Below are 25,782 nucleotides of genomic sequence, written 5' to 3'. Positions count from 1 at the left end.
GGCCAACATGGTGAAACCCCATCTCTATTAAAAATACTAAAAAAAAATTAGCCAGGCATGGTGGCACACGCTTGTAATCCCAGTTACTTGGGAGACTGAGGCAGGAGAATTGCTTGAACCCGGGAGGTGGAGGTTGCAGTGAGCTGAGATTGCACCATCACAATCCAGCCTGAGTGACAGAGCGAGACTCCATCTCCGAAAGAAAAATATAATTATCCTGGCGTGGTGGCAGGCACCTGTAATCCCTGCTACTTGGGAGGCTGAGGCAGGAGAATCACTTGAACCTGGGAGGTAGAGGTTACAGTGAGTTGAGATCGTGCCATTGCACTCCAGGCTGAGCAACAGGAGCAAGACTGTCTCAAAAAAAAAAAAAGGCCAGGCGTAGTGGCTCACGCCTGTAATCCCAATACTTTGGGAGGCCAAGGCAGGTGGATCACCTGAGGTCAGGAGTTCAAGCCCAGCCCGGCCAACATCGTGAAAACCCGTCTCTACTAAAAATGCAAAAATTAGCCAGGTGTGGTGGCGTGTGCCTGTAATTCCAGCTACTCGGGAGGTGGAGACAGGAGAATTGCTTGAACCCGGGAGGTGGAGGTTGAATGAGCCAAGATTGCGCCATTGCACTCCAGCCTGGGCGACAGAGCAAGACTCCGTCTCAAAAAAGAATAATAATAATTGGCTTCTACCTCATTAATCCTAAGAATTAATGCAACCAGGACCCTGGAGTCTATTGATTAGAACCTGGTCCAGGAGAATGAATTGACACTAATCTGTGCTTGTGTTCTCTGTCTCTAGCAATTGGGCAGATGTGTGAGGCACCTGTGGTGACCCGAGAGTGGGTGTTGGACAGTGTAGCACTCTACCAGTGCCAGGAGCTGCACACCTACCTGATACCCCAGATCCCCCACAGCCACTACTGATTGCAGCCAGCCACAGGTACAGAGCCACAGGACTCCAAGAATGAGCTTACGAAGTGGCCTTTCCAGGCCCTGGGAGCTCCTCTCACTCTTCAGTCCTTCCACTGTCCTGGCTACTAAATATTTTATGTGCATCAGCCTGAAAAGGACTTCTGGCTATGCAAGGGTCCCTTAAAGATTTTCTGCTTCAAGTCTCCCTTTGAAATCTGCCATGAGCACAAAATTTTGGTAATTTTTCACCTGAGAAGATTTTAGACCATTTAAACGCCACCAATTGAGCAAGATGCTGATTCATTATTTATCAGCCCTATTCTTTCTATTTGGGCTGTTGGCTTAGGGCTGGAAGCACGGAGCGGCTTGGCCTCAAGAGAACAGCTGGTTTCCCTAAATTTGCTTCTCTAAAACCCTGTGTTCACAAAGGCAGAGAGTCAGACCCTTCGATAGAAGGAGAGTGCTTGGGATCGATTATGTGACTTAAAATCAGAATAGTCCTTGGGCAGTTCTCAAATGTTGGAGTGGAACACTGGGGAGGAAATTCTGAGGCAGGTATTAGAAATGAAAATGAAACTTGAAGGCTGGGCATGGTGGCTCACGCCTGTAATCCCTGTACCTTGGGAGGGTGAGGCAAGTGGATCACTGGAGGTCAGGAGTTCAAAACCAGCCTGGCCAACATGGTGAAACCCCATCTCTACCAAAAATACAAAAATTAGCCAGGCATGGTGGTGGACACCTGTAATCCCAGCTACTCGGGTGGCTGAAGCAGGAGAATCGCTTGAGCCCGGGAGGTGGAGTGGTTACAATGAGCCAAAATCATACCACAGCACTCTAGCCTGAGTGACACAGTGAGACTGTGGCTCCAAAAAAAAAGAAAGGAAAATGAAACTAGAAGAGATTTCTAAAGTCTGAGGTATATTTGCTAGATTTCTAAAGAATGTGTTCTAAAACAGCAGAAGATTTTCAAGAACCGGTTTCCAAAGACAGTGTTCTAATTCCTCATTAGTAATAAGTAAAATGTTTATTGTTGTAGCTCTGGTATATAACCCATTCCTCTTAAAATATAAGACCTCTGGCATAAATATTTCATGTCTATAAAATGACAGATCCCACCAGGAAGGAAGCTGTTGCTTTCTTTGAGGTAATTTTTTTCCCTTTGCTCCCTATTGCTGAACCACACAGCTTCATAAATAATTTTGCTTGCCAAAGGAAGAAAAAGTGTTTTTCATAAACTCATTATCCAGAACTGTTTATAGCTGTTGGAAGGACTAGGTCTTCCCTAGCCGCCCCCCCGTGTGCAAGGGCAGTGAAGACTTGATTGTACAAAATACCTGTTGTAAATATTGTGCTGTTAACACTGCAAATAAACTTGGTAGTAAACACTTCCACCATGAATGACTGTTCTTGAGACTTAGACCAACTGACTTGTTTCAGAGCCTTTTCACTGTGCTTCAGTCTCCTCCTCTGTAAAATGGGGTTAATGATAGTATCAACCTCTTAGGATTTATTGAGGCAGCTTAAATACCTTTTGTATTTCCTGTTGCTACCAAAACAAATTGTTGCAAGGTCAGAAGTCTGAGGTGGCTCAACTGTTTCTTTGTTTCAGGTTTCATGAGGCCAAAATAAAGGTGTTTGCAGGGCGTGTTCCCTTCTAGAGGCTCTGGGAATAAGTCCTTGCAGTTTTAGAACTAAGATCCCTGTTTCCCACCGGCTGTCGGCTGGGCATCATTCTCAGCTTCTTGAGGTTCCCCACATTCCTAGGCTTCTAGTCCGTCTGCCTCCACCTTCAAAACCAGCAATGGGTGGTCAAGTTTTTCTCACACTGAATCTTGCTGACTGCTCCATCTTTCTAACTCCTGCCAGAGACATGTCTCTGTTTCTAAGGGCTCAAGTGATTAGATTGCACCCACCTGGTAATCCAAAGTGATCTTCATATCTTAAAGTCCATAGCCTTAGCCATAGCTGCAAAGTCCCTTCACAGCAGTACCTAGGTTAGTGTTGGATTGAATAACCAGAAGACAGCAATCAAGGGAAGACATCTTTAGAATTCTGCCTACCACTTGTATTTAACATGCTTAATCCACAGATGACACTCTCTATCATTATTTCCTGGTCCTCACACTGCTCAGAGATTGGAATCCTTTTTGAGCAAAGAGAGTGAAGTCATCACACAATTCAGTCCTGCTGTATTTGCTGGAGACAGTGAAGGAGGATAGAGAAAATGGAGCTAACTGCCAATATTACATTTTATATCAGTCTTCATCATAGCCCTATGAAGCGGGTATTTGTTACCTCATTGGAAAAATGGGAGTTGAATCTCAAGTTCCTTGTTTGTAAGATTTTACTCAGATTTGCACAGCTAATAAATGACTACATGAAGATCCAAAGCCACCTTTCTGTTCCCATCATCAGCTTTCCATCTGCCTCTGTCACTGGACCCTGGGACAGAAGGTTCAAGCCTTAAGGGAATTTGGGGAGAGAACTAGATTTTGAGAGGAACTCGCACTCACTTCCTTTTTGGGCCATGGTAGGAGATAGTAAAAGCAGCCCCATGTCAGGCAAAGGGTCTTACAGTAGTGGATCATGGCTGCTATTTCCACTTCTCTCTGGCCTTCCAGCTTATGACTGTATCTTAGTTGTCAAAGCCTTCCAGTTCATCCTCACCTACAGCTTGACTTCCCTAGGGCCCATGCCAGCTCCCTGTCTACCTGCCAGCGAGTTGATGAGTCTCCGTGTTAACAGTAAAGTCAGGCAGGAAGCAAGCAGAAGTGCTACTGGGCCTTGAGGCTAAGCCAGGCCTCAGCCTTCTGACCCCATCACTGTTGGGTTAATAGGAAAAGCAGTATCCATCTAGTACAGCCTGCGTTTTCAGGAATAGTGAGTGAAAGCAAAGATGACTAAAATACATTAAAGTTTTCTGTAATTGTCTCTAAGGTCTCCCAACAAATATACACCCCATCTGTTTCAAGTTCTGCATAACCTTTCCCAAAAGTCAAGTTCAGGCCCTGGCCTCATGATGCCTGGCCCAGGTTAAGAGTCTACCTAAGGCCGGGCATGGTGGCTCACGCCTGTAATCCCAGCACTTTGGGAGGCCGAGGCGGGCGGATCACAAGGTCAGGAGATCGAGACCACGGTGAAACCCCGTCTCTACTAAAAATACAAAAAATTAGCCGGGCGCGGTTGTGGGCGCCTGTAGTCCCAGCTACTCGGGAAGCTGAGGCAGGAGAATGGCGTGAACCCGGGAGGCGGAGCTTGCAGTGAGCCGAGATCGCGCCACTGCATTCCAGCCTGGGCGACAGAGCGAGACTCCGTCTCAAAAAAAAAAAAAAAAAAAAAGAGTCTACCTAAGGGGCCCAGTGCAGTGGCTCACGCCTGTAATCCCAGCACTTTGGGAGGCCAAGGCGGGCGGATCACCTGAGTTCAGGAGTTCGAGATCAGCCTGGGCAATACGGTGAAACCCCGTCTCTACTAAAAATACAAAATTAGCCGAGCATGGTGACACTTGCCTATAATGCCAGCTACTTGGGACGCTGAGGCAGGAGAATCTCTTGAGCTGGGAGGCGGAGGATGCGGTGAGCCGAGATCGTGCCATTGCACTCCAGCCTTTGTAACAAGAGTAAATCTCTGTCTCACCAAAAAAAAAAAAATAGTCCTACCTGAGGAGAGTTAATCCATGTTCCTTTGACCTCTGACTTTAAGATGTCCTCCCACTTTTCCACCCCACAATCTCTAGCCCTCTCTGGGCACAGCAGCACTTGGGAACTGGTTCCTGTACTGCCTTTATCTCATTTTACAAAACAAACTTCTACAAAGAAGCTGGAAAGGAAGGAGAAAGGATTATCATGCAGGCACAGGGAGGGGGCCTAGAGAAGAGCTCTGGCAGATTATGTCCCTCCTAAAAAATGCAACCAGAATCATCAAAAAGTATTGCCTCAAAAACATGCAGGAGAAAAAGAAAGGAATCAGTGTTGGGGTAGTTGGAGCGGAAGGAGCCAAGCTGCCCAGAATGTGTCCTCTGAAGGCTGCGAGGAGCAGATAAGGTCAGCCCCAGAGGCAGACGGCACACAGAGAATGGCAGGATGAGGGGGAGCTGCAGATTTATGCAAAGAAGTCCCAGAGAATGGGGCCAGCTACCCAGGGAATGTGGGGGCTCACTTATCAAAGACTACTGGAAAATGGCTGAGCCGGCAGCCCCCTCCACTATAGTGATGCATGGTTCCCTTGAACACCCAGTAACTGTGCCTGTAACAAGGAGAAAATTAAAGAAACTAATCTGGCCAAATAGAAAATTAAGGAAAACTAGAAACAGCTCCTATGGAGAGCAGGGATTGGGGAGGTGTAGAGGGAGCTGATCCTGAATGTCTGGAAGATCAGGAGAATGTAAGCAATTGTTTTGTTTTTTTTTTTTTTTTTTTTTTTTTTTGAGACGGAGTCTCACGCTGTTGCCCAGGCTGGAGTGCAGTGGCGCGATCTCGGCTCACTGCAAGCTCCGCCTCCCGGGTTCCCGCCATTCTCCTGCCTCAGCCTCCTGAGTAGCTGGGACTACAGGCGCCCGCCACCGCGCCCGGCTAATTTTTTGTATTTTTAGTAGAGACGGGGTTTCACTGTGGTCTCGATCTCCTGACCTTGTGATCCGCCCGCCTCGGCCTCCCAAAGTGCTGGGATTACAGGCTTGAGCCACCGCGCCCGGCCAAATGTAAGCAATTGTTGAAGGGACTAGAAGGAATCGAGATCTAGAGAGACATCCCCCCGACTCTGGTGGCTGGGGAATATGAGCTGTGGAGACATGGTTTCAAGAACTCAAAATGGGTCGGGCGCGGTGGCTCAAGCCTGTAATCCCAGCACTTTGGGAGGCCGAGACGGGCAGATCACGAGGTCAGGAGATCGAGACCATCCTGGCTAACACGGTGAAACCCCGTCTCTACTAAAAATACAAAAAAAAATTAGCCGGGCGCGGTGGCTCAAGCCTGTAATCCCAGCACTTTGGGAGGCCGAGGCGGGCGGATCACAAGGTCAGGAGATCGAGACCACAGTGAAACCCCGTCTCTACTAAAAATACAAAAAATTAGCCGGGCGTGGTGGCGGGCGCCTATAGTCCCAGCTACTCAGGAGGCTGAGGCAGGAGAATGGCGGGAACCCGGGAGGTGGAGCTTGCAGTGAGCCGAGATGGTGCCACTGCACTCCAGCCTGGGCAACAGCGTGAGACTCCGTCTCAAAAAAAAAAAAAAAGAAAAAAAAAAAATTAGCCAGGCGAGGTGGCGGGCACCTGTAGTCCCAGCTACTTGGGAGGCTGAGGCAGGAGAATGGTGTGAATCCAGGAGGCGGAGCTTGCAGTGAGCCGAGATCCAGCCACTGCACTCCAGCCTGGGCGACAGAGCAAGACTCCATCTCAAAAAAAAAAAAAAAAAAACCTCAAAATGATATGTGACAGCTTAACATTACAGTTCAGTGCAAGGTTCTCAAAGCATGATCCCCTGATAGGAGTGTGAGGGGGCAACACCATCACCTAGGAATTTGTTAGATATGCAAATTCCCAGACTCAGTGAATCCCAGACTTAGGTGGGGCCAGCAACCTGTGATTCTGCAACAGGCTCAAGTTTGAGAACAAATGGCTTAGTGTAAGGGGCTGCTAATTGGTATATAAATGTTACCTGTGGTCTATTATTTTGTCTGTAGTGAATCTTGGGCTTGTTAAGGATAAATAAGGTTTGTGGGCTGGTAAGTGGTTCGCTACAAGGTTGCAACAGCTGACTTCAGTTACCTTCAAGAAGGCCCTTTAAGCAAAAACAGTAGTCCCCCCACTTATCCATGGTTTTGATTTCAGTTACTTATGGTCAACCATGGTCCAAAAATATTAAAAGGAAAATTCCGGAAACAAGTCATACGTTTTAAATTGTACACCATTCTGAGTATTGTTTGACTTGTTCTATTTTATTATTGTTGTTAATCTCTTACTGTGCCCAATTTATAAATTAAATTTTATCATAGGTATGTATGTATAGGGAAAAACATCATATATACAGGGTTTGGTACTATCTGAGGGTTCAGGCATCCACTTGTCGTCTTGGAACATATCCCCCGCAGATAAGGGGGGACTGCTGTACAATGCAAAGGACAAAGATTAAATTATATTAGCAATCTAGGAGCAGAAGGGCAAGACTGCTTTTTTAAAAAACAGCTAAAGGTTTAGGAGGTTTTATTAATATTTAAATTGTATTGAAACCACAGCTGCAGCCTTTGACTCCAGCATAGATATGCAAATGTGGCTTTCAAAAGAAAGGCAATTTCAGACAGCCCTCAAGGTAACAAGAACAAATAAAACAAATGATTTTGTAATTTATCTTTATTGACTGATGGTGCACACGGCACAGACACCCATACCCTGTGAGAGTCAGCAACAGCTGAGCTCTCTGAGGAGCGAAGAGAAAGCCAGCCTGGAGGGAGATGCAGGCCGACCCGTGGACGGTAACAGAAAACACACAGAGCAGGCAGATGGGAGAAGAAGACAACTGAGTTAAAAGGGAAGGAAAATGAAAACCCAGCCCTGGATCCTGTAGACCATCTGATCTTGCTGGCTCTCAGCAGCAACAACAATAATCATTAATGACTATCATTTGCCACACTCCTAAGTGCCACGCACTATTCCCCACATACAAACGAGGAAAATGAAGCTTTGAGAGGTCAAGCAACTTACCCAAGATCACACAACAAAAGGAAGGGGCAGAACCCAGATTCAAACAAAGATTTGTGTGAGACTGAAGCCCTGTGCTCTTTCCAGTGCATTGCACTGGGAACCAGTCCTGGGAGGCGGTGAATAACAATAAGGTTAATGATTGAGGGGACACTTTGTGCCCGGTTCTGTGGTATTCTGTATGGGCATGCGTGTGTCTGTGTGTGCGTGTATGTGTGTAGCTATGGAAAACAGGGTGAAAAACTCCATTTCTGACCTTCAAATGGGTTACTATCCAATGAGTGAGGCAAGAAAAGAAAGCCAAAGAAAACTTGCAGAATTCTGGTGTAAAAGTTCTTTTGGGGCCATGTGGTGGGGCCAGGCTCTGCCTGTTGTGGGAGACTTCTGGTGGAGGCATCTCAACTGGGCCTTGGGCCTTGAGTAAGATTTAGCCAGTTGAAAACGAAAGCTGGAGATTCCACAGGCCCAGGTGAGAGCCTCCAGCTGCTAGAATTGGAGGAAGGAGCACCTGATCCAGAGAGATGAGAAAAGACAAGAGAGTCCTGAAAGGATACATATCTCTGACCCTTTGTCCCTACCCAATCTCCCTAGACCTTCCATCCCAAGCCCAAACCCAACCTTTCCAATTCCTTACCCGCTGCTCCTTTTCAGGCACCCTGGCCACCAAATATAGGAACCCATAAAGTTTGCTCATACTCTATGTTCTACTAGGCAAATCCTGATCTGCCATCTCCACAGGCCCCAATCCTGCCCCCTCACCCCTACAGAGCCTTCCCTGGGTTTTCTAGGCCAGAATCTCTCCCCAGTTAGAATACTTCAGAAGTTTTGCTTTATTTGTGACACTTTATTCAATCGAAGTTATTTGTGTGCATATTTTATCCTCTCTATTTGACTAGAAGGTCCTTATAATCTCTTATGACCATAATTATTTTATCTTTGGTATAACCCAGTTCTGTAACTAGCAGATACTTTGTTAGGCACCCAGTGAGTTTTTCCTGAATGAATGAAGTAAAGGATGAAAGGAAGTAAAGGATGACTCAGTGCATTGAAGGGCTTATCCAACTACTGGTTCCACTCTCAAGACCTTTGGAAAACTAGCCGTGTTCTGGAATGCTAATTATCTTTAATGCCTTTTGCCCATTTTTCTATGATCCTAACTTACTCCAAAAACAATATAAGGGATCTAAGTGTCCAAGAGTGGCTTCTTCTAAACCCACACCTAAGGATATTCTTTTTTTTTTTTTTTTTTTTCGAGACAGTTTTGCTCTTGTTGCCCAGGCTGGAGTGCAATGGTGCGATCTCACTGCAACCTCTGCCTCCAGGGTTCAAGCAATTCTCCCTGTCTCAACCTTCTGAGTAGCTGGGATTACAGGCGCCCGCCACCACGCCAGCTAATTTTTGTATTTTTAGTAGAGACAGGGTTTCACCATATTGACCAGGCTGGTCTTGAACTCCTGACCTCAGGTGATCCACCCACCTCAGCCTCCCAAAGTGCTGGGATTACAGGCGTGAGCTACCACACCTGGCCTCTTTGATTCTCTTTTGCCTATCATGAAGGCTACCCCTTTGTACTTAATTAGACCAATGTCCACCCAGACAGAATAACATTTTCCCCTATCTATCAGCAAGGTCTTCTCCATGATGGACATTCAAGGCAGACAGAGAGACTGCTGCTGCAATAACTGGGGAAATAATTATGGTGTTCATGATGATTTCTTTGCAGGTTCAAAGCATTAGCCCAGCCATTATCTCTCCCACTTCACTAGGATAAAATTGCTAACCGCACTTTATAGGTGCTAAAACAGGTCCAGGGCCTTGTCAAAGGTCACTCAGTGAGCTGGTGGCAGACCTGGAAATAACTAGCCTAGGAGTCCCTGTTCATTAGGCCACAGATGGAAATGCCCTCATTATGCTGTCTGGGCTATGTCTAGGAGAGAGTCAACTAACGACTCCAGTTGAACAGAGATATGCACTGGAAGATAATAGGAAGTTTATGACTATAGAGTGTTTTTCTCTGCAGTGCTGCAGCAGTTGACACTGGTTAATTCCAGAGGGCGTGTGTGTGTGTGTGTGTGTGTGTGTGTGTGTATTTAAAACATTATTGCACGTCCTAGATGAGGGAATAGAGGGTGAATCCAAGGTAACACAGACACACAGGTAAGCAGATGTTTGCCATCTTCTCTTGAAAGTCATATAAAACCAAATACTAAAAATTAGCCGGGCGTGGCAGCATGCACCTGTAGTCCCAGCTGCTGGGGAGGCTGAGGCAGGAGAATGGCGTGAACCCAGGAAGCGGAGCTTGCAGTGAGCTGAGATCACGCCACTGCACTCCAGCCTGGGAGACAGAGCAAGACTGCATCTCAAAAAAAAAAAAAAAAAGTCATATAAAATAAAATTACAGTGTATATTAGCAAGAGAAACTCAACTTAGGAGGCTCTTCCCAGCTGTTAGGCTATATGACTCTGGAATAAGCTAGTACACATTAGGTAGAAAGTCTAGGATTGTTCCTAGGGTTCTAGGTGGCAGGAGGTCTTTCCTGGAGGCAAAGGACTGTGGGGCTGTCTCAGGGCCTTCTGCAGCTGCTAAAGTGAGAAGCCTGCCGACGGGATCATCCCCAAGCCCACAGAAGCTCTGAAAGCTATGGAAACCAAGATCTGTACAGAAGCCACTTCTGGTTTCTAATGCCTGATAAATTAAAATGGAAAAAAAAAATTCCCAAGGAAATTCAAGAATGCAAGAATGTTCTGGGGCCGGGCGCAGTGGCTCATGCCTATAATCCCAGCACTTTGGGAGGCCGATTGCCTAAGGTCAGAAGTTCAAGACCAGCCTGGTCAATATGGTGAAACCCTGTCTCTACTAAAAATAGGAAGTTAGCCAGGCATGGTGGCGTGCACCTGTAATCCCAGCTACTCAGGAGGCTGAGGCCAGAGAATCACTTGAACCCGGGAGCTGGAGGTTGCAGCAAGCTGAGATCATGCCATTACACTCCACCCCAGGCAATACGAGCAAAACTCCATGTCAAATAAATAAATAAATAAATAAAATAATGTTCTACAATGTGGCCACAGGTCTGTGCTGGCTAAGGCAGTGACGTCCCCCTCCCACCAAAGCCTAAGCCTTCTAACGTCATCCTAAAGCATGGGGATCACCTCTTCACCTCAGGCCAGCTCTGGGCTTTTCTCAGCCTATTCACCAGCCTCCATTAGTCCTCAGCTCTGCCCAGTCCCGCTGAAGGCTGTAGGGCATCGAATGGGCAGAGGGCATAAAACCTGAGTCCAGAGGTGGTGGTTGCACAACATTGTGAATGCACTAAATGCACCTGAATTGTATATTTTAAAATGGCTGGCCGGGCGCGGTGGCTCAAGCCTGTAATCCCAGCACTTTGGGAGGCCGAGGCGGGCGGATCACAAGGTCAGGAGATCGAGACCACAGTGAAACCCCGTCTCTACTAAAAATACAAAAAATTAGCCGGGCGCGGTGGTGGGCGCCTGTAGTCCTAGCTACTCAGGAGGCTGAGGCAGGAGAATGGCGTGAACCCAGGAGGTGGAGCTTGCAGTGAGCCGAGATCGCCCCACTGCACTCCAGCCTGGGCAACAGCGTGAGACTCCGTCTCAAAAAAAAAAAAAAAAAAAAAAAATGGCTAATTGTATGTTATGTGAATTTCAATCGATTTTTTTTTTTTTTTTTTTTTTTTGAGACGGAGTCTCGCTCTGTCACCCAGGCTGGAGTGCAGTGGCCGGATTTCAGCTCACTGTAAGCTCTGCCTCCCAGGTTTACGCCATTCTCCTGCCTCAGCCTCCCAAGTAGCTGGGACTACAGGCGCCCGCCACCTCGCCCGGCTAGTTTTTTGTATTTTTAGTAGAGACGGGGTTTCACCGTGTTAGCCAGGATGGTCTCGATCTCCTGACCTCGTGATCCGCCCATCTCGGCCTCCCAAAGTGCTGGGATTACAGGCTTGAGCCACCGTGCCCGGCCTTCAATCAATTTTTTAAAAAAATCAAACTGAGCCACCTTTGGGGTGGGGAGAGGAGCTGGGCCAGGCTCGGAGGATTTGAGGGTTGAAACTCCTTGCAGGGAGTGCAATGAACGACAATGGGGAGGCCAGTCTGGGCCTCCCCACTCCTCCTCCAGGACCAGATGGGAACTGGAGCTAGGGAGAAAGGCCCAACTGGGGCAGCGCTGGGCTCTGGACAGAAGAGAAGCACTCAGTGAATGTGAGGAGGCTGCAGCCGTGGGCTCATTTGCATCATAAGTGATTGGTTTTCCCTGCTCGTCCCTCATTAGGACACAATGGACAGTTGTTTGCTGGCGCAGCAGATCCATTTACCAAGGGAGAGAGGAGACAGAGCACAAGTGACCAATGGGTAATAGTGTCGAAGGGTGGGCAGCCGCGTCCCCTCCCCTGTGCTCCCAGGCTACTGGGACTCTTGTTCTCACACAATGAGAAGGGACCTTAGAGAGCAAATCACCCCTTCACTTTATAGAAGAAGAGACTGAGGTGCTGAGAGGGGGTGAGACTTGCTGTGGTCAAACAGCAAGAACATGGCAAACCTAAGCATTTTAGACTCTAACCTCTGGATCCTTTTTCTTTGAGACAAGGTCTCGCTCGGTCATGCAGGCTGAAGTAGTACAGTGGCACAATCTCAGCTCACTGCAACCTCTACCTCCCAGGCTCAAGTGATCCCCCCACCTCAACTTTCTGTGGGCCACCACACCTGGCTAATATTTTATAGAGACAAGGTCTCACTGTGTTGCCCACATTGGTCTCGAACTCCTGGGCTCAAGTGATCCTCCAGCCTTGGCCTCCCAAAGTGCTAGGATTACAGGTGTGAGCCACAGCACTGGGACTGTTTTTTTGTTTTGGTTTGGTTTGGTTTTTTTGAGATGGGGTTCCACTCTGTCACCCAGGTTGGAGTGCAGTGGTGTGATCACTGCTCACTACAGCTTCGAACTCCTGGTTCAAGTGATCCACCCACCGCAGCCTCCTGAGTAGCTAGGACTATAAGTATGTGCCACCACGCTTAGCTAATTTTTATTTATTTTTTCTAGAAACAGTGTTTCCCTATGTTGCCCAGGCTGGTCTCAAACTCCTGGATTCAAATGATCCTCCCACCTCAGCCTCCTGAATAGCTGGGATAACAGGTGTGAGCCACTGCACCGGGCCTGGATTCTAAACTGTCATTTGAGGGTTCACTTCGTTTGCCCACAATACCTTCTCCATGTTCCCATTCCCATCTCTGTGGTCTCCTGTTCTCGGGGCCTTTGTTTCCATCATTCTGTCTCCTGTGTCTATTTCTTTTTCTCTGTTTCGGTTCCTCTCTGTATCTTTTCCTCTTGGTTTCCAGGCAGCTAGGATAATTACTAGACTTCTAATTAACCCCTTCCCTAACAAAGGTGGGTCTGGCATGAGACGCAGCAATTAAGCAAGTGTCTTGGTTTGTTTTGGGGATAGGTCGGGAGACAAAAATATGAGTTGGGGCCTATTATAAACCAGGCACTAAGACAGACACATAACACACTTTATCTCATTTCATCCTTTCAATCTTGCAAGGTAGGTGTTCTTAGAGACAAAAAGGGTGAGGCTCAGAGAACTTGTGCAAGGGCACCCAGCTAGCAAATTGTAGTTACCTGACTCCAAAACCTCTGTTCTTCCATCTCACACCCTGGCACAGGGTCTAACGCAGGGTAAGGGGCTCATTGATTCCAGACTCAAGTGAGGCACGAAGTCGCTGAAGGAGACCACTGTTTTGTTGCTGTCCTCTAGGCAGCAACTGCCTCTCCCCAGAGCCCCCTCCTCCTCTGAGCCCCTTCTGCAGGGTGGCGAAATCTCACAAATGCAAGCTTTTGCCCCCGGGGAGATGGGGAGGCAGTGATCAAGAGAGAAACCTGACCAACCCAGACCAACCATGGGGGTCTCCCTCCTGCTAACACCCCTCCCTAACACCCCTCCCGGTGGTTCCCTGTCTGCCCCTCCCCTCATGGGTCAAGCCTGCCGGCGTCTGTGTCTGTTTCATTGTGCTGTGGGGGAAGGGGAGAGTCAGGGGTGAGTGGGTGTCTGTGTGCATGAACATAAGGCCTCCCGGTTCATTCTGACACTGAATGAAAAACTCACCAATTATTCATCCAATCTCATTAATATGCAGACAGACATCTGTTATTTAGGAGTCAACAGCAGAGGCATTTTCTTGTGGGGAGGGGCACTAGTGTACATGGCTTTCTTGTCTCTCGGCTGCTAGGGGGTAGCTACTCAGGAATCATCCCACACCTCCTGACCTGGAGCCTCCCCACTCTCTGACCCTCACTCACAGCCTTGAGGGCAGCAAGTAAGGGACTGACCAGACAGAGCTGGAGGGAGATCTGAGAACCCGGCTGGAAGGAAGGAAGCAGGAGAGGAGCTGCCTTGTGTAGAACAAACTGAGAACAAAATGCTAAACCCTTTCCTGGGGAAGAGAATGTGGAGTCGGGGGAGAGAGCTGTGCCAAGAGTGCCTGCCCCACTGGGCATCTCAGGGACATGACCCCTTCCCCCACACCTTCCTCAGCCTGCAGGACAAGTCTGAGTGCACCTGAAGCAGGGAGAGGGTCACTATGGCAACATGAAGTCCTCACCCAGAGACTGCAGAAAAAGTAATAAGAGGAGTTCAGAAAAATGGAGACCAAGGGACCTCAATCTTTGGAGGAGTCACTAAAGCTCTCTTCAGGCCCAGGATAGGTGTGGGAACAAGACATAACCACCTCCTGCTTCCTATCTTCTGTCTTCCTCCAGCCTTCCAGTCCCAGCACAAAATACCCCTCTAAGAAGCCTTTCCCGACTCCCTCAGGCCCAGTTTAGAAGCACTTAAGCCTTGGTGTCTTGGTTGTAAAGAATAAAAGTTGACATCAGCTCAGCAACACAATGAGGAAGATGTAGTGATCCGCCCCCTTTTCTAGGTGCAAAAACTGAGGTTCACAGAGGTGCTGAGCCTCACCAAAGACTCCCCAGGGAAGAAGCAGCAGAGCTCAACCCAGGCCCCGGGACTTCTGCCTCTGAATCTGAAGCTCTTCCCATGATTGTCCCTCCTGGGAGGGCCAGAGTCACAAGGGGAGGACCCTTGTCAGCTGAAGTGTTTCAGTAGTTTGACTGAGTCCTCTCTTCCCATCCACCCTGTCCTTCCCCCTCCTCCCTCCCAGGCAGGCTTATTGCCTAGGTTAAGAAACACCAGGGCGGGGCGCGGTGGCTCAGGCCTGTAATCCCAGCACTTCGGGAGGCCGAGGAGGGCAGATCACGAGGTCAGGAGATTGAGACCATCCTGGCCGACATGGTGAAACCCCGTCTCTACTAAAAATACAAAAATTGGCCGGGCGCGGTGGCTCACGCCTGTAATCCCAGCACTTTGGGAAGCCGAGGCGGGCGGATCACGAGGTCAGGAGATCGAGACCATCCTGGCTAACACAGTGAAACGCCGTCTCTACTAAAAAAAAAAAAAAAAAATTAGCCGGGCGTGGTGGCGGGCGCCTGTAGTCCCAGCTACTCGGGAGGCTGAGGCAGGAGAATGGCGGGAACCCGGGAGGCAGAGCTTGCAGTGAGCTGAGATCCGGCCACTGCACTCCAGCCTGGGCAACAGAGCCAGACTCCGTCTCAAAAAAAAAAAAAAAAAAAAAAAAAAAAAAAAAAAAAAAATTAGGCCAGGCGCGGTGGCTCACGACTGTAATCCCAGCACTTTGGGAGACTCAAGCAGGTGGATCCTGAGGTCAAGAGATCGAGACCATCCTGGCCAATATGGTGAAACCCCGTCTCTACTAAAAATACAAAAATGGCTGAGCACGGTGGCTCACACCTGTAATCCCAGCACTTTGGGAGGCCAAGGCGGGTGGATCACCTGAGGTCGGGAGTTCAAGACTAGCCTGACCAACACGGAGAAACCCCCTCTCTACTAAAAATACAAAATTAGCTGGGCATGGTGGCGCATGGCTGTAATCCCAGCTACTTCGGGAGGCTGAGGCAGGAGAATTGCTTGAACCCGGGAGGCAAGGTTGCCGTGAGCCGAGATCACGCCCGTGCACTCCAGCCTGGGCAATAAGAGTGAAACTCCGTCTCAAAAAAACAAAAAAAACAAAAAAAAACCAAACCTAAAATTAGCTGTGTGTGGTGGTGCACACCTGTAGTTCTAGCTACTCAGGAGGCTGAGGCAGGAGAATCATGTGAACCTGGTAAGCAGAAGTTGCAGTGAGCTGAGATGGTGCCACTGCACTCCAGCCTGAATGACAGAGCGAAACTCTGTCTCAAAAAAAAAAAGAAGAAAAAAGAAAAAAAAAAAAAAAAAAAAAACAGAAACACTGGCAGCCATCACAGTGTGATTAGTTGTTTATTTCATTAAATGTTTAACGAGGCTACATTGTTTCCCAAACCAGTCTCTTTTTTGTGAGGGAAACAGCTGCAGAGAAGAAAGCTGAGTGACTCCTGCATCTGGGGTGGGGAAGGGAGTAAGGTCCCCTCCCTTCAGCCTACAGAGGCCTTTGAGGATCAGGAACAGTCCCATTCCCTCCTCCCACCCACTGAGCTGCTCAGCCCAGAGCCCTCCTCCCCAGAAACAAAACACCTGGCAATCCAGACCTGCAGAAAGGGACCAAAAATCCATTCCTGGTAGTATTAAAAAGGTATTAAACTTTGGGGGTTCCTCCAGCTGATTGATCTTTCTAATTATGTTTGCATTCCCTGAGCTCACATGGCAGGAGATGGAGGTTAGAGGAAAGAGGGGGCACAAACACTCCACATTCTACACTTTGGTGATTGCAGGCTTGAACCTGCTATGCACTGAGAAGTCCAAAGTGGAAAAGAGAAGCCACTCAGCTAAAAATCACAAGTCGATTTTTATGGCAGGTCCTTGTGGGGAAAGGGTCAGTCCTCAAAGACAGATGGAGATCCACCTAGCTGGGCCTGGAGCCCCTGCCCTCTCCTGTACCCTTAGCCGAGGACTCAGGGTCCTTGAGTCAGTCCCTAATCAGGTCTCAGTTTGAGGGGCACTTAGATAATTTCAAATGCCATTGAAGTTATCCTAGAATCTTTGAGACGGGCTGAGATGAACTAGTCCCATAGGAGAGGTTGGGATAGGGGTATCTGATGAGCCAGGGAGTGGTGGGTGGGAATTTCTTGTCTCTCAATACTGGAACCTGGCATAAGGGAAAAGAGAAGCTATTTTTTCTTTTTCTTTTTCTTTTTTTTTTTTTTTTTTAAAGAGACAGGGTCTCACTCTGACACTCAGGCTGGAAGACAATGGCATGATCATAGCTCACTGCAGTCTCGAACTCCTGGCCTCAAGCGATCCTCCCAGCTTGGCCTCCCAAAGGAGGAATCTTGGCTGGGATTATAGGTGTGAGTCACTGCTGACAAGCTATTTTAAATGACACATCTCAGAGCCAAATCTCCCAGCCCCAAATACCTCATCCAGATAACCATCTATCCAAAAAACAACTCTGATCACTTCACTCTCTGCCTGAAATTCCTGGTGGCTTCATCCTCTGAGGATGATTTCATTCATCCTCAGAATGAAATCCTGGTTCCTCCGTGGACCCTGCAGTAGCTTCAGGGTACCTTCCTAGCCTTGTCTTCTATTCTCCCTGCCATGGGAGCCCCAACAGTGCTATGCTCGTTCTCATCTCCACGTGTTTACACATGCTGTACCCTCTGCCCAGAGTGCCTTTCCTACCCCTTCCCTGCCTGGCAAACTCCTCTTCAACCCTCAGGACCTGGCTAACAGGACTGGCTTCTCAGGCTGCAAGGAGCTCCCATAGCACCCTGTACATGTACAAATATCCCTCAGTCATGGCACCCTCACACCTGGGGTACTTATCTTCCACATTGGGTTGGCCTCCAGAAGCTTAGAGACTGGTCCTTGCAATCTCCCAAGCCAGTGTATGGCACACAGTTGGTGTTCAATACATACTTGCTGAATGAATGAAGAGGGAGGAATGGGCTATAAATTTGGGTGGGATCCCAGCAGACAGTTGGGTAAGGTCAGTGTTCTCTTCCAGTGTGTCTGGGAGAACTGGCTAGGGCTGGGGCTGGGGGAGGGAAGGGCCAGGGATGGTTCCTGGGGGAGAATGTCACCGAAAAGAGGCCAGTGGGACCAGAGCCAGGGAGGGAATACAGGACAATCTGAAACCAGACTCCCGAGAAAACAGACCAGCACTGTCTTTCCTGACAACAGGCACTCAGCCGTCCTTTCCACCATCTTTCCTTGAAGGGACAGAGTAGGGGTAACTCTAACAGCTGATGCTTCCCTGAAAGTCATCAAGGAACTCAGCATGGAAGGAGAGAAAGGTCCCTGGCCTGAGCCTCTAAGACCCCAGAATCAAACTACTGACCCCTTAGGAAACTTCACGCTGTATAGGGGTAGCTTCTGTGATGTGGAGGTTTTTGATGCCTCCTCACCCCCACAACCCCCAGGGCACCAGCAGACTCCAAGCCAGGGGTACAGATGGCGAGCAGGACCCCTCCCACACTAGCAGCAGGCTTGGCTGGGCTGAGAAATGCTGACTAATTGCATGTCAGTCTGCTCTAAAATCCCCTAATGGCCTGAGAATTGCCCACTTTATTAACTGGGATGAACAGTCCCAGGATGTCTCCTTCTCCCAACTCTGACTCCTAAAAGGACACTTCTGATCCAACCTATGGCTTTGTCCTCTGTTCTATCTGCGGACATGGAAAGTTCCCCGGCTGAGGTCTAACTTTCCCTCTTACTGCTAGAGACTGGTAGATTGATTTTTTTTAAAAGCAACAAAACTAAAGCCACAGCCGTTTTCCATGGACTTGGGCTTTATTGGGTGACTGTAGAGGCAAGGGAGGTTCTAGGGCTGGTGGACTGATGGTGGGGGAAGGGCTTCTCCTTGCTTTTGAATTTAGTGCATGTTGCCTAGAGGTTAGGTGTGTGAGAATAGCTGCAGAAGTGAGAGGAGAGGAAAAGAGAAGGTCGTAGAATGGACATTTTCCTTGGGCCAGAACCAGGATATGGGGGCTGGGGGTGGAAAGGGAGGGTACTCTTCACATAGGAGACTCCACCAAGGTCACTATTTGATATCAGCTTCCCTAACCCCCACCTGCCCCATCTCAGTTCATGCCCCAGATGCCAGCCCTGTTAGCTCCCTCAATATCCACTGGAGAAGAGGAGGGAGGAGGAGATGAGAAATGATGATATCCTTCTGCCCTCCAGCTCCCCTGCCCAGAAGAATTGCTTGCTCTGCCTGCCCTGACTTCCCAGCCAGGCTCAGGAGGTCAGAAAGCCTGGGCGCAGGCAGGGGAACAATTGTGTCCCTCACCACCCCTCTTCACACTCTGCCCTCTCCTAGCCCCTCACATGAGGTTGCAGCTCTTGGCTCGATCCTTGTGTATCTCGCCCTCATTCCCCCGGTCTGGCCGTCCTGACAGCTGAGTGGATCGCTGCATTCCCCGGCGTGAGTCAGTTCGGCGCAGCTGCCTATGGCCACGGCCAAGGGACGCCACTGTGGCCACATGGAAGACATCCCTGACGCTGCGCTCAGAGGACCTGGAGGAGCACTCAACGTAGGACACAGCCCCCACCTGCTTGGCCAGCACAGTGCCCTGGAAAAGGAAGGAGTGCATGGAAGAAAGTTATAGGTCTTAGCCTGCAGCTTAGAAAGGGGCACGGAGGCTATGGGCTGGGGTTGAATGTCAGGGCTGGGGACAGTCAAGGGATCAGGTCAGAGGTCACAGGCCAGAACAAAGGATGAGCCAGGTAAGGTGTTTTTTTTTTTTTTTTTGAGACGGAGTCTCGCTGTGTCTCCCAGGCTGGAGTGCAGTGGCGTGATCTCGGCTCACTGCAAGCTCCGCCTCCCGGGTTCACGCCATTCTCCCGCCTCAGCCTCCCAAGTAGCTGAGACTACAGGCGCCCGCCACCACGCCCGGCTAGTTTTTTGTATTTTTAGTAGAGACAGGGTTTCACCATGTTAGCCAGGATAGTCTCGATCTCCTGACCTCGTGATCCACCCGCCTCGGCCTCCCAAAGTGCTGGGATTACAGGCTTGAGCCACCGCGCCCGGCCAAGGTGTTTTCAAATCAGAGACTGAAGGTGCAGAGGTGACAGGTCTAGGCTGGGATGAGGTCAGAGGTCAAGGGTCCCACCTGCTCATGTGTAACAGGGATAAGCCTCTGCTTGGACAGCTCCCTCAGTGTGGCCAGGTCAGTCCGCATATCCAGTTTACAGCCAACCAGCACAACCTTGGCATTGGGGCAAAACTCTTGAGTCTCTCCCTGCCACTATGTAGGAGAAGAAAAGAGAATTGTGGAGCGGTGGAGGGAAGCACAGGGTGAGCCTTTGCGCCATGCCAGCAGTGTGCCCTCTCTTCCTCACAGCATGCAGAAACCACGTATCCCTCGGAACTCTCCCACACAAGGAAGAGGTGAGAATGCTAGGCTTGGGTTGAGAGCAGGATGGGGTGAGAGAGAAGTAGGGGGGACGAGAGGGCTGGCGTGGGCCTGCGGACTCTTCTCCCTCAGTGGCTATGAAGGGTCTGCCAGCCTGGAACCTTCCCATTCCCACTCGCCTTTCCCATGCTGTCTCCTGGGAACAAATTTATCCCACCCTCCCCTCCCCCACCTGGGAACTGGGGCTGCCCTAGCTGACTTCTGTCCATTCACCACTGGCTTTTCTCATGGAAATTGGGGCCTGGAGAGGAGGCCACAGGGCTTTCCTGAGTTCCAGGATCAGCCTTCACATCCCATCCCCTCCATCTGGGGCTCCCACTGCCAAGGACTTGGAAGAGCAGAGAAAGAATCCCGTGAGTGCTTCTCCCTTCACTCCCCCACCTCCCCTAGCTGCTGTATCCAGCTCTGAGGACTTTCAGGAAGCGGGTGGCTGGGAGGGATGGGGGCTGGAGGCAGGGGTGGCAGGGATGAGAGCTTCACTCGCTAACCAGCTGACGGCCGTACCCCAGCTATCACTCCCTCCTCCTGGCCCATTTTATGTCAGGACCATGGTGGCTGGTCCGTCTCAGTCTAGCTGCCCTATTTCCCCAGGCTCCCACCTTCTTGAGAACACTGTCCAGTGTTTCTGGTCGGCTAATGTCGAAGCAGATGAGCACAGCATCAGAATCAGGATAGGCCAGAGGCCGGACATTATCATAGTAAGAGGAACCTGAAGGAAGAGAGAGCATGAGGGGCCTGAGTGGATGGGAGGCCTGGAAGGGAATGGGAGACCTTCCAGATCCTGGTCAAGGGATGCTGGGAGCAGAGAATGGAAAAGAGCAACCACTAATACCCATCATTAATACCCATCATGGAGTCTGGGTTTCCCAAGTGGGGCAGTGGGCAGAAGGGGAGTCAAATGGTGGGAAACGGCTCTCTGCTTCCCTAGGGGTTTAAAAAGTAATAATTTTTATTCTTGACTAAGGTTTGGACCCCTTTGAGAAGCTCATGAAATCTATAGTCATTCTCATAAAATGTTGCGTGTGCTTTCTGGGCTTTGGCAGTCTAAAGCCCCGAAGGGAACTCTTGTAAAAATAAAAACCCGGCCGGGTGCGGTGGCTCAAGCCTGTAATCCCAGCACTTTGGGAGGCCGAGACGGGCGGATCACGAGGTCGGGAGATCGAGACCATCCTGGCTAATACGGTGAAAGCCCGTCTCTACTAAAAAATACAAAACACTAGCCAGGCGTGGTGGCGGGCACCTGTAGTCCCAGCTACTCGGGAGGCTGAGGCAGGAGAATGGCGTAAACCCGGGAAGCGGAGCTTGCAGTGAGTTGAGATCCGGCCACTGCACTCCAGCCTGGGCGACAGAGCAAGACTCCGTCTCAAAAATAAAATAAAATAAAAATAAATAAAAATAAATAAAAACCCTCCTTATGTTGAGAGGAGGAAAACAGCAGTGGCAGGAAAGCACTCTCCCATTCTCCTGGGACTTGACCTCAGATTTCTCTAGTTCAATGGAGAGAAACAGCCCCCGACCACTCCTCACTCAAGACATTCTAAATGTCTTTTCTCTTTTTTTATTTTTTGGGACGGAGTCTTGCTCTTTCGCTCCGGCTGGAATGCAGTGGAATGCAGTGGCATGACCTCGGCTCACTGCAGCCTCCCTCTCCCAGGTTCCAGCGATTCTCTTGCCTCAGCCTCCCTGCAGCTGAGATTACAGGCACCTGTCAGATGCCCAACTAATGTTTGCATTTTTAGTAGAGACGGGTTTTCAACCATGTTGACCAGGCTGGTCTCAAACTCCTGACCTCAGGTGATCTGCCCACCCAAGCCTCCCAAAGTACTAGGATTATAGGTGTGAGCCACCGCACCCAGCCTCTGAATGTCTTTTCTAAACTCAGTCTTATCTCCGAAGAAACATGTTCCAAATTAAAAGCCATTCCTTCCCAACTTTCCCAGGTAGGCAGAACCCAGCTGAAGGGCTCAGATCCTAGGCTTTCTCCTTTAGGACATGGTTTCTGTCAGGATCAGCAAGTTCTGCCTCAGTTTCCCTAGCTTTAAGCAGAAAATTGATTTTTCCTTCCTGTTGGAATTGGATGGATGGGCTGGGCTGACCTGGAACCTAAGGGTCTAGCCAAGGGAGGGGACAGAGTGGGCCGCCTTGGAAGTCAGGGTGACCCCCAGGGACTTGGCTACCTGAAGTGTCCCACATGTTGAGCTCAATGCGGCGCTTGTCGATCTCAAAGCTCGCGGTGTAGTTCTCAAACACGGTGGGGACATAACTCTGCAGACACGGATGGATCCAGATGAGATCCTCTCTCCAAGTCCTCACCCCAGATAAATGCCCTCCTCACTCCCACACCCCGTCCAGCCCAGCCCCTGGACACAAGTTGGTTTGGGATTGGGCAAAGGGGAGATCCCGGGAGCTCCTGCCCCCCGCAGAATCTCTGCTAGGCTCCCAGACCTCCTCCTGGTCCCTTCAGCCCCCTAGTTCTTCCCTTCTCCATTGCCCAGGACCTCCGACATTCCCCTCGCCCTCCCTCCCGGATGCTCTGGTTCTCCCAAACCCCATCCATCTCACCCTGCTCCCTAATTCCTCCCACCCCAATCCTCTGCAGTCCTTCCCGAGCCCTCAAGGCCTCCCCCCGTCCTCCGAGCCCCTGTATCTTGTCCCTGGTTACCCGAGTACCCGTTCCTATCCGTCCCCAGGGCCCCTGTCACCCATCCCGCAGCAGCCTTAGCGCCCCCCTCCCAAGACGCAGGTCCCTCACCCCGGGATAGGCGTCCTTGGCGAACACCTGCAGCAGCGCCGTCTTGCCGCACTCTGCGTCTCCCACCACCACGATCTTGCAGCGGCCGCTCTGCCCCTCCATGGTCCCGGCTACGCGCCGGTCCCCCACGCCACCCCCCTCCCGGGCCCCGCCGCCGCCTCTGCCGCCGCCTCCCCCGCCGCTGCAGCTGCAGCCGCGCGGGCCGCCAACACCGGCATCTCGCGGGCCCGCGCCGAGCCCCCGCCCCGGGGCTGCGGCCCCCCCTCAGCCCCGCCCCCAGCCTGGCGGCCGCGCCCCCCGGCCCCGCCTCCCACCCGCGCAGCCGGGGGGCGGGGCCCAGCAGATCTGGGCGGAGCCCTGGGAACAGAGGACCCAGAGCCGGGGTCCAGCGCGCCAGTGTTGGCTGAGGTGCCCCTGCCGGTTTGGGACAGGCCGAACCGGGCTTATTTGACTTTCTCGGAGATAAGGGCAGGGCAGAGTTCAAGCGAAGTTCTTAGGGGTACACTAATATGAGCGGCACACGCGCGAAGCTCGGCCCTGCTGTGTACCCACGCGTGCACGCAGGTGCACCAGTGCGGACAAGAGCGGGGGCAGCCATCCACTTCCTGAACACGGCGGGAGAGAGATGCTAAGGGGAAGGAGCCAGGCTTTTTTATTTTCTCTCCCGCCTCCGCCCGTGTCCTGGCAGGGGGTCTTGGGGAAATGGGAGGGTGAACCCCAGCACACCCACCCGGACGGTGGTGACATCATAGCTTTCCGTCCCCATGACAACGGGCAGCCGGGTCTCGGGTTGCATTGATTTAACCGCGGCTAGACTAGCAGAGAAGCGTGGACTGAGTTCCTCCAGCCAAGCACTGGGTGGAAAGTTTTGGGGGAGCTGCGTCCTCTGGTGGATACTTGGGGAGAAGGAGATTAGGAAGAGAAAGAACCAGCCGGGCACGGTGGCTCACGCCTGTAATCCCGACACTTTGGGATGCCCAGGCGGCCTGATCACGAGGTCAGGAGATCGAGACCATCCTGGTCAACATGGTGAAACCCCGTCTCTATTGAAAATACAAAAATTAGCCGGGTGTGGTGGCGTGCACCAGAAGCTGAGGCAGGAGAATCGCTTGAAGTCGGGAAGCAGAGGTTGCAGTGAGCAGAGATCGCGCCACTGCATTCTAGCCTGACGACAGAGCCAGACCCCATCTCAAAAAAAAAAAAAAAAAAAAAAAGGAAGAGAAAGAACCAACCGCCAGAGTTGCTCTGCTGGAGCCAGAGCTAAACCCAAAAGTCAGGCTTGATTAAGAGTCTAACAATAGACCGAGCGCGGTGGCTCACGCCTGTAATCCCAGCACTTTGAGAGGCCACTGCACCCCAGCCTGGGCGACAGAGCGAGACTCCGTCTCAAAAGGAAAAAAAAAAAAAAGAGTCTAACAATAATAAAACCACCGATACGTATTTGCGTGGCACCTTTTACTTTTTTTTTTTTTTTTTTTTACCTTTTAAAAGTGCTTTTTTGGCCAGGCACGGTGGCTCACGCCTGTAATCCCAGCACTTTGGGAGGCCGAGGCGGGTGGATACCTGAGGTCAGGAATTTGAGACCAGCCTGGCCAACATGGTGAAACCCCGTCTCTACTAAAAATACAAAAACTAGCCGGGCATGGTGGCGCGTGCCGGTAGTCCCAGCTACTCGGGAGGCTGAGGCAGGAGAATCGCTTGAACCTGGGAGGTGGAGGTGGCAGTGAGCCGAGATTGCCTCACTACACTCCAGCTTGGGCAACAGAATTTTGGGGAAAAAAAAGTAATTTTTTATATCGAGGCAATTCGAGTTAATAATATATGTTGCAAATAATTGTGTAAAGATAACTAGAAGCTGGGCGCAGTGGCTCACGCCTGTAATCTCAGCACTTTGGGAGGCCGAGGCTTGCTTGTATGCAGGAGTTTGAGACCATCCTGTACAATATTAGCGAGACCCTGTCTCTAGAAAAACAAATCAAAACTTAGCTAGGTTTAGCCACTCTAGGCACGCTGCCTATGGGGTAGCCCTGCTCTGCAAAGAGCGGTAAAACATAAAATTAGCCGGTCGTAGTGACACATGCCTGTGGTCCCAGCTATACAGGAGGCTGAGGTGGAAGGATTGCTTGAACCCGGGAGTTTGAGGCTGTAGGAAGCTGTGATCACACTACCTTGCTCAGCCTGGGTGAAAGAGTGAGATCCTGTATCAAAAAAATAAAATAAAATAAAAATATAACTAGAGCACGCAGCATCATCACTATGTTACAGAAGGGAAAATGAGGAACAGAACGTTAACACCAAAGTCAGAAAGTTTTAAAGGCGTGGTCTCCATGCTTCTGCTTTGCCACTGCAAGACCACAGTGAATTAAGTCTCATCCCTGCCTGGGTTACATAAAGGTACAGTCAGAGCCTGAGATACAATTTAGCTGGACTCCAGTCTACATGTAAGTAACTCCAAATCTGATGTAAGTTCAAGTTTTGGGACTGTTCCTTAACTTTTTTTTTTTTTTTTTGAGACACAGTCTGGCTCTGGAGTGCAGTAGCACGATCTCAGCTCACTGCAAGCTCCGCCTCCCAGGTTCATGCCATTCTCCTGCCTCAGCCTCCCAAGAAGCTGGGACTCCTGGCGTCCACCACCACGGCCGGCTAATTTTTTGTATTTTTTAGTAGAGACGGGGTTTCACTGTGTTAGCCAGGATGGTCTCGGTCTCCTGACCTCGTGATCCACCCGCCTCGGCCTCCCAAAGTGCTGGGATTACAGGCGTGAGCCACCGCACCCGGCCTTTTTTTTTTTTTTTTTGAGATGGAGTCTCCCTCTGTCGCCCAAAGTGGAGTGCAGTGACACGATCTTGGCTCACTGCAACCTCCGCCTCCCGGGTTCAAGCAATTCTCCAGCCTCGGCCTCCCGAGTAGCTGGAACTATAGGCACCTGCCATCATGCCTGGCTAATTTTTGTAGTTTTAGTAGAGACGGGGTTTCGCCATACTGGTCAGGCTGGTCTCGAACTCCTCCTG

At 50.3% G+C, this 25,782-nt stretch overlaps 2 protein-coding genes across 12 annotated transcripts in view; one reads left to right on the top strand and one right to left on the bottom strand.

The window, feature by feature from the left end:
- Nucleotides 1-2,296, top strand: part of BRCA1 (BRCA1 DNA repair associated) — an 85,615-nt gene extending 83,319 nt beyond the window's left edge. For all 11 annotated transcript variants that reach the window (XM_050762523.1, XM_050762520.1, XM_050762529.1 and 8 more), the window contains one exon: nucleotides 793-2,296. In XM_050762523.1, coding sequence (XP_050618480.1) covers nucleotides 793-917 — 125 coding nt within the window. In that variant the 3' untranslated portion in view covers nucleotides 918-2,296. The remainder of the gene's footprint in view (nucleotides 1-792) is intronic.
- A 16,240-nt stretch (nucleotides 2,297-18,536) lies between these two features.
- Nucleotides 18,537-23,073, bottom strand: RND2 (Rho family GTPase 2). Its single transcript, XM_050762895.1, has 5 exons — nucleotides 22,772-23,073; nucleotides 22,197-22,284; nucleotides 20,619-20,728; nucleotides 19,717-19,851; nucleotides 18,537-19,176 (listed from the first exon to the last, which is right to left on the bottom strand). The coding sequence occupies exons 1-5, from the start codon at nucleotides 22,871-22,873 to the stop codon at nucleotides 18,928-18,930; spliced, it is 684 nt and encodes a 227-aa protein (XP_050618852.1). The 5' UTR covers nucleotides 22,874-23,073; the 3' UTR covers nucleotides 18,537-18,927.
- Nucleotides 23,074-25,782: the final 2,709 nt, after the last annotated feature.

This window comes from Macaca thibetana, chromosome 16 (genome assembly GCF_024542745.1).
Source record: "Macaca thibetana thibetana isolate TM-01 chromosome 16, ASM2454274v1, whole genome shotgun sequence".
Classification (NCBI taxonomy): Eukaryota; Metazoa; Chordata; class Mammalia; order Primates; family Cercopithecidae; genus Macaca; species Macaca thibetana.
Note: the sequence above shows the minus strand (reverse complement) of the source record. Positions and strands in the feature narration are given on the sequence as shown.

Bases quoted from the DNA above. Each gene is read 5' to 3' on its own strand.
- RND2 (XM_050762895.1), bottom strand. From the start codon at position 22,873: ATGGAGGGGCAGAGCGGCCGCTGCAAGATCGTGGTGGTGGGAGACGCA. The intron at 20,729-22,196 runs GTAGCCAAGTCC...CTCTTCCTTCAG, and splicing joins CAACATGTGGGACACTTCAG to GTTCCTCTTACTATGATAAT. The intron at 19,852-20,618 runs GTGGGAGCCTGG...TCTCCTACATAG, and splicing joins TGGACAGTGTTCTCAAGAAG to TGGCAGGGAGAGACTCAAGA.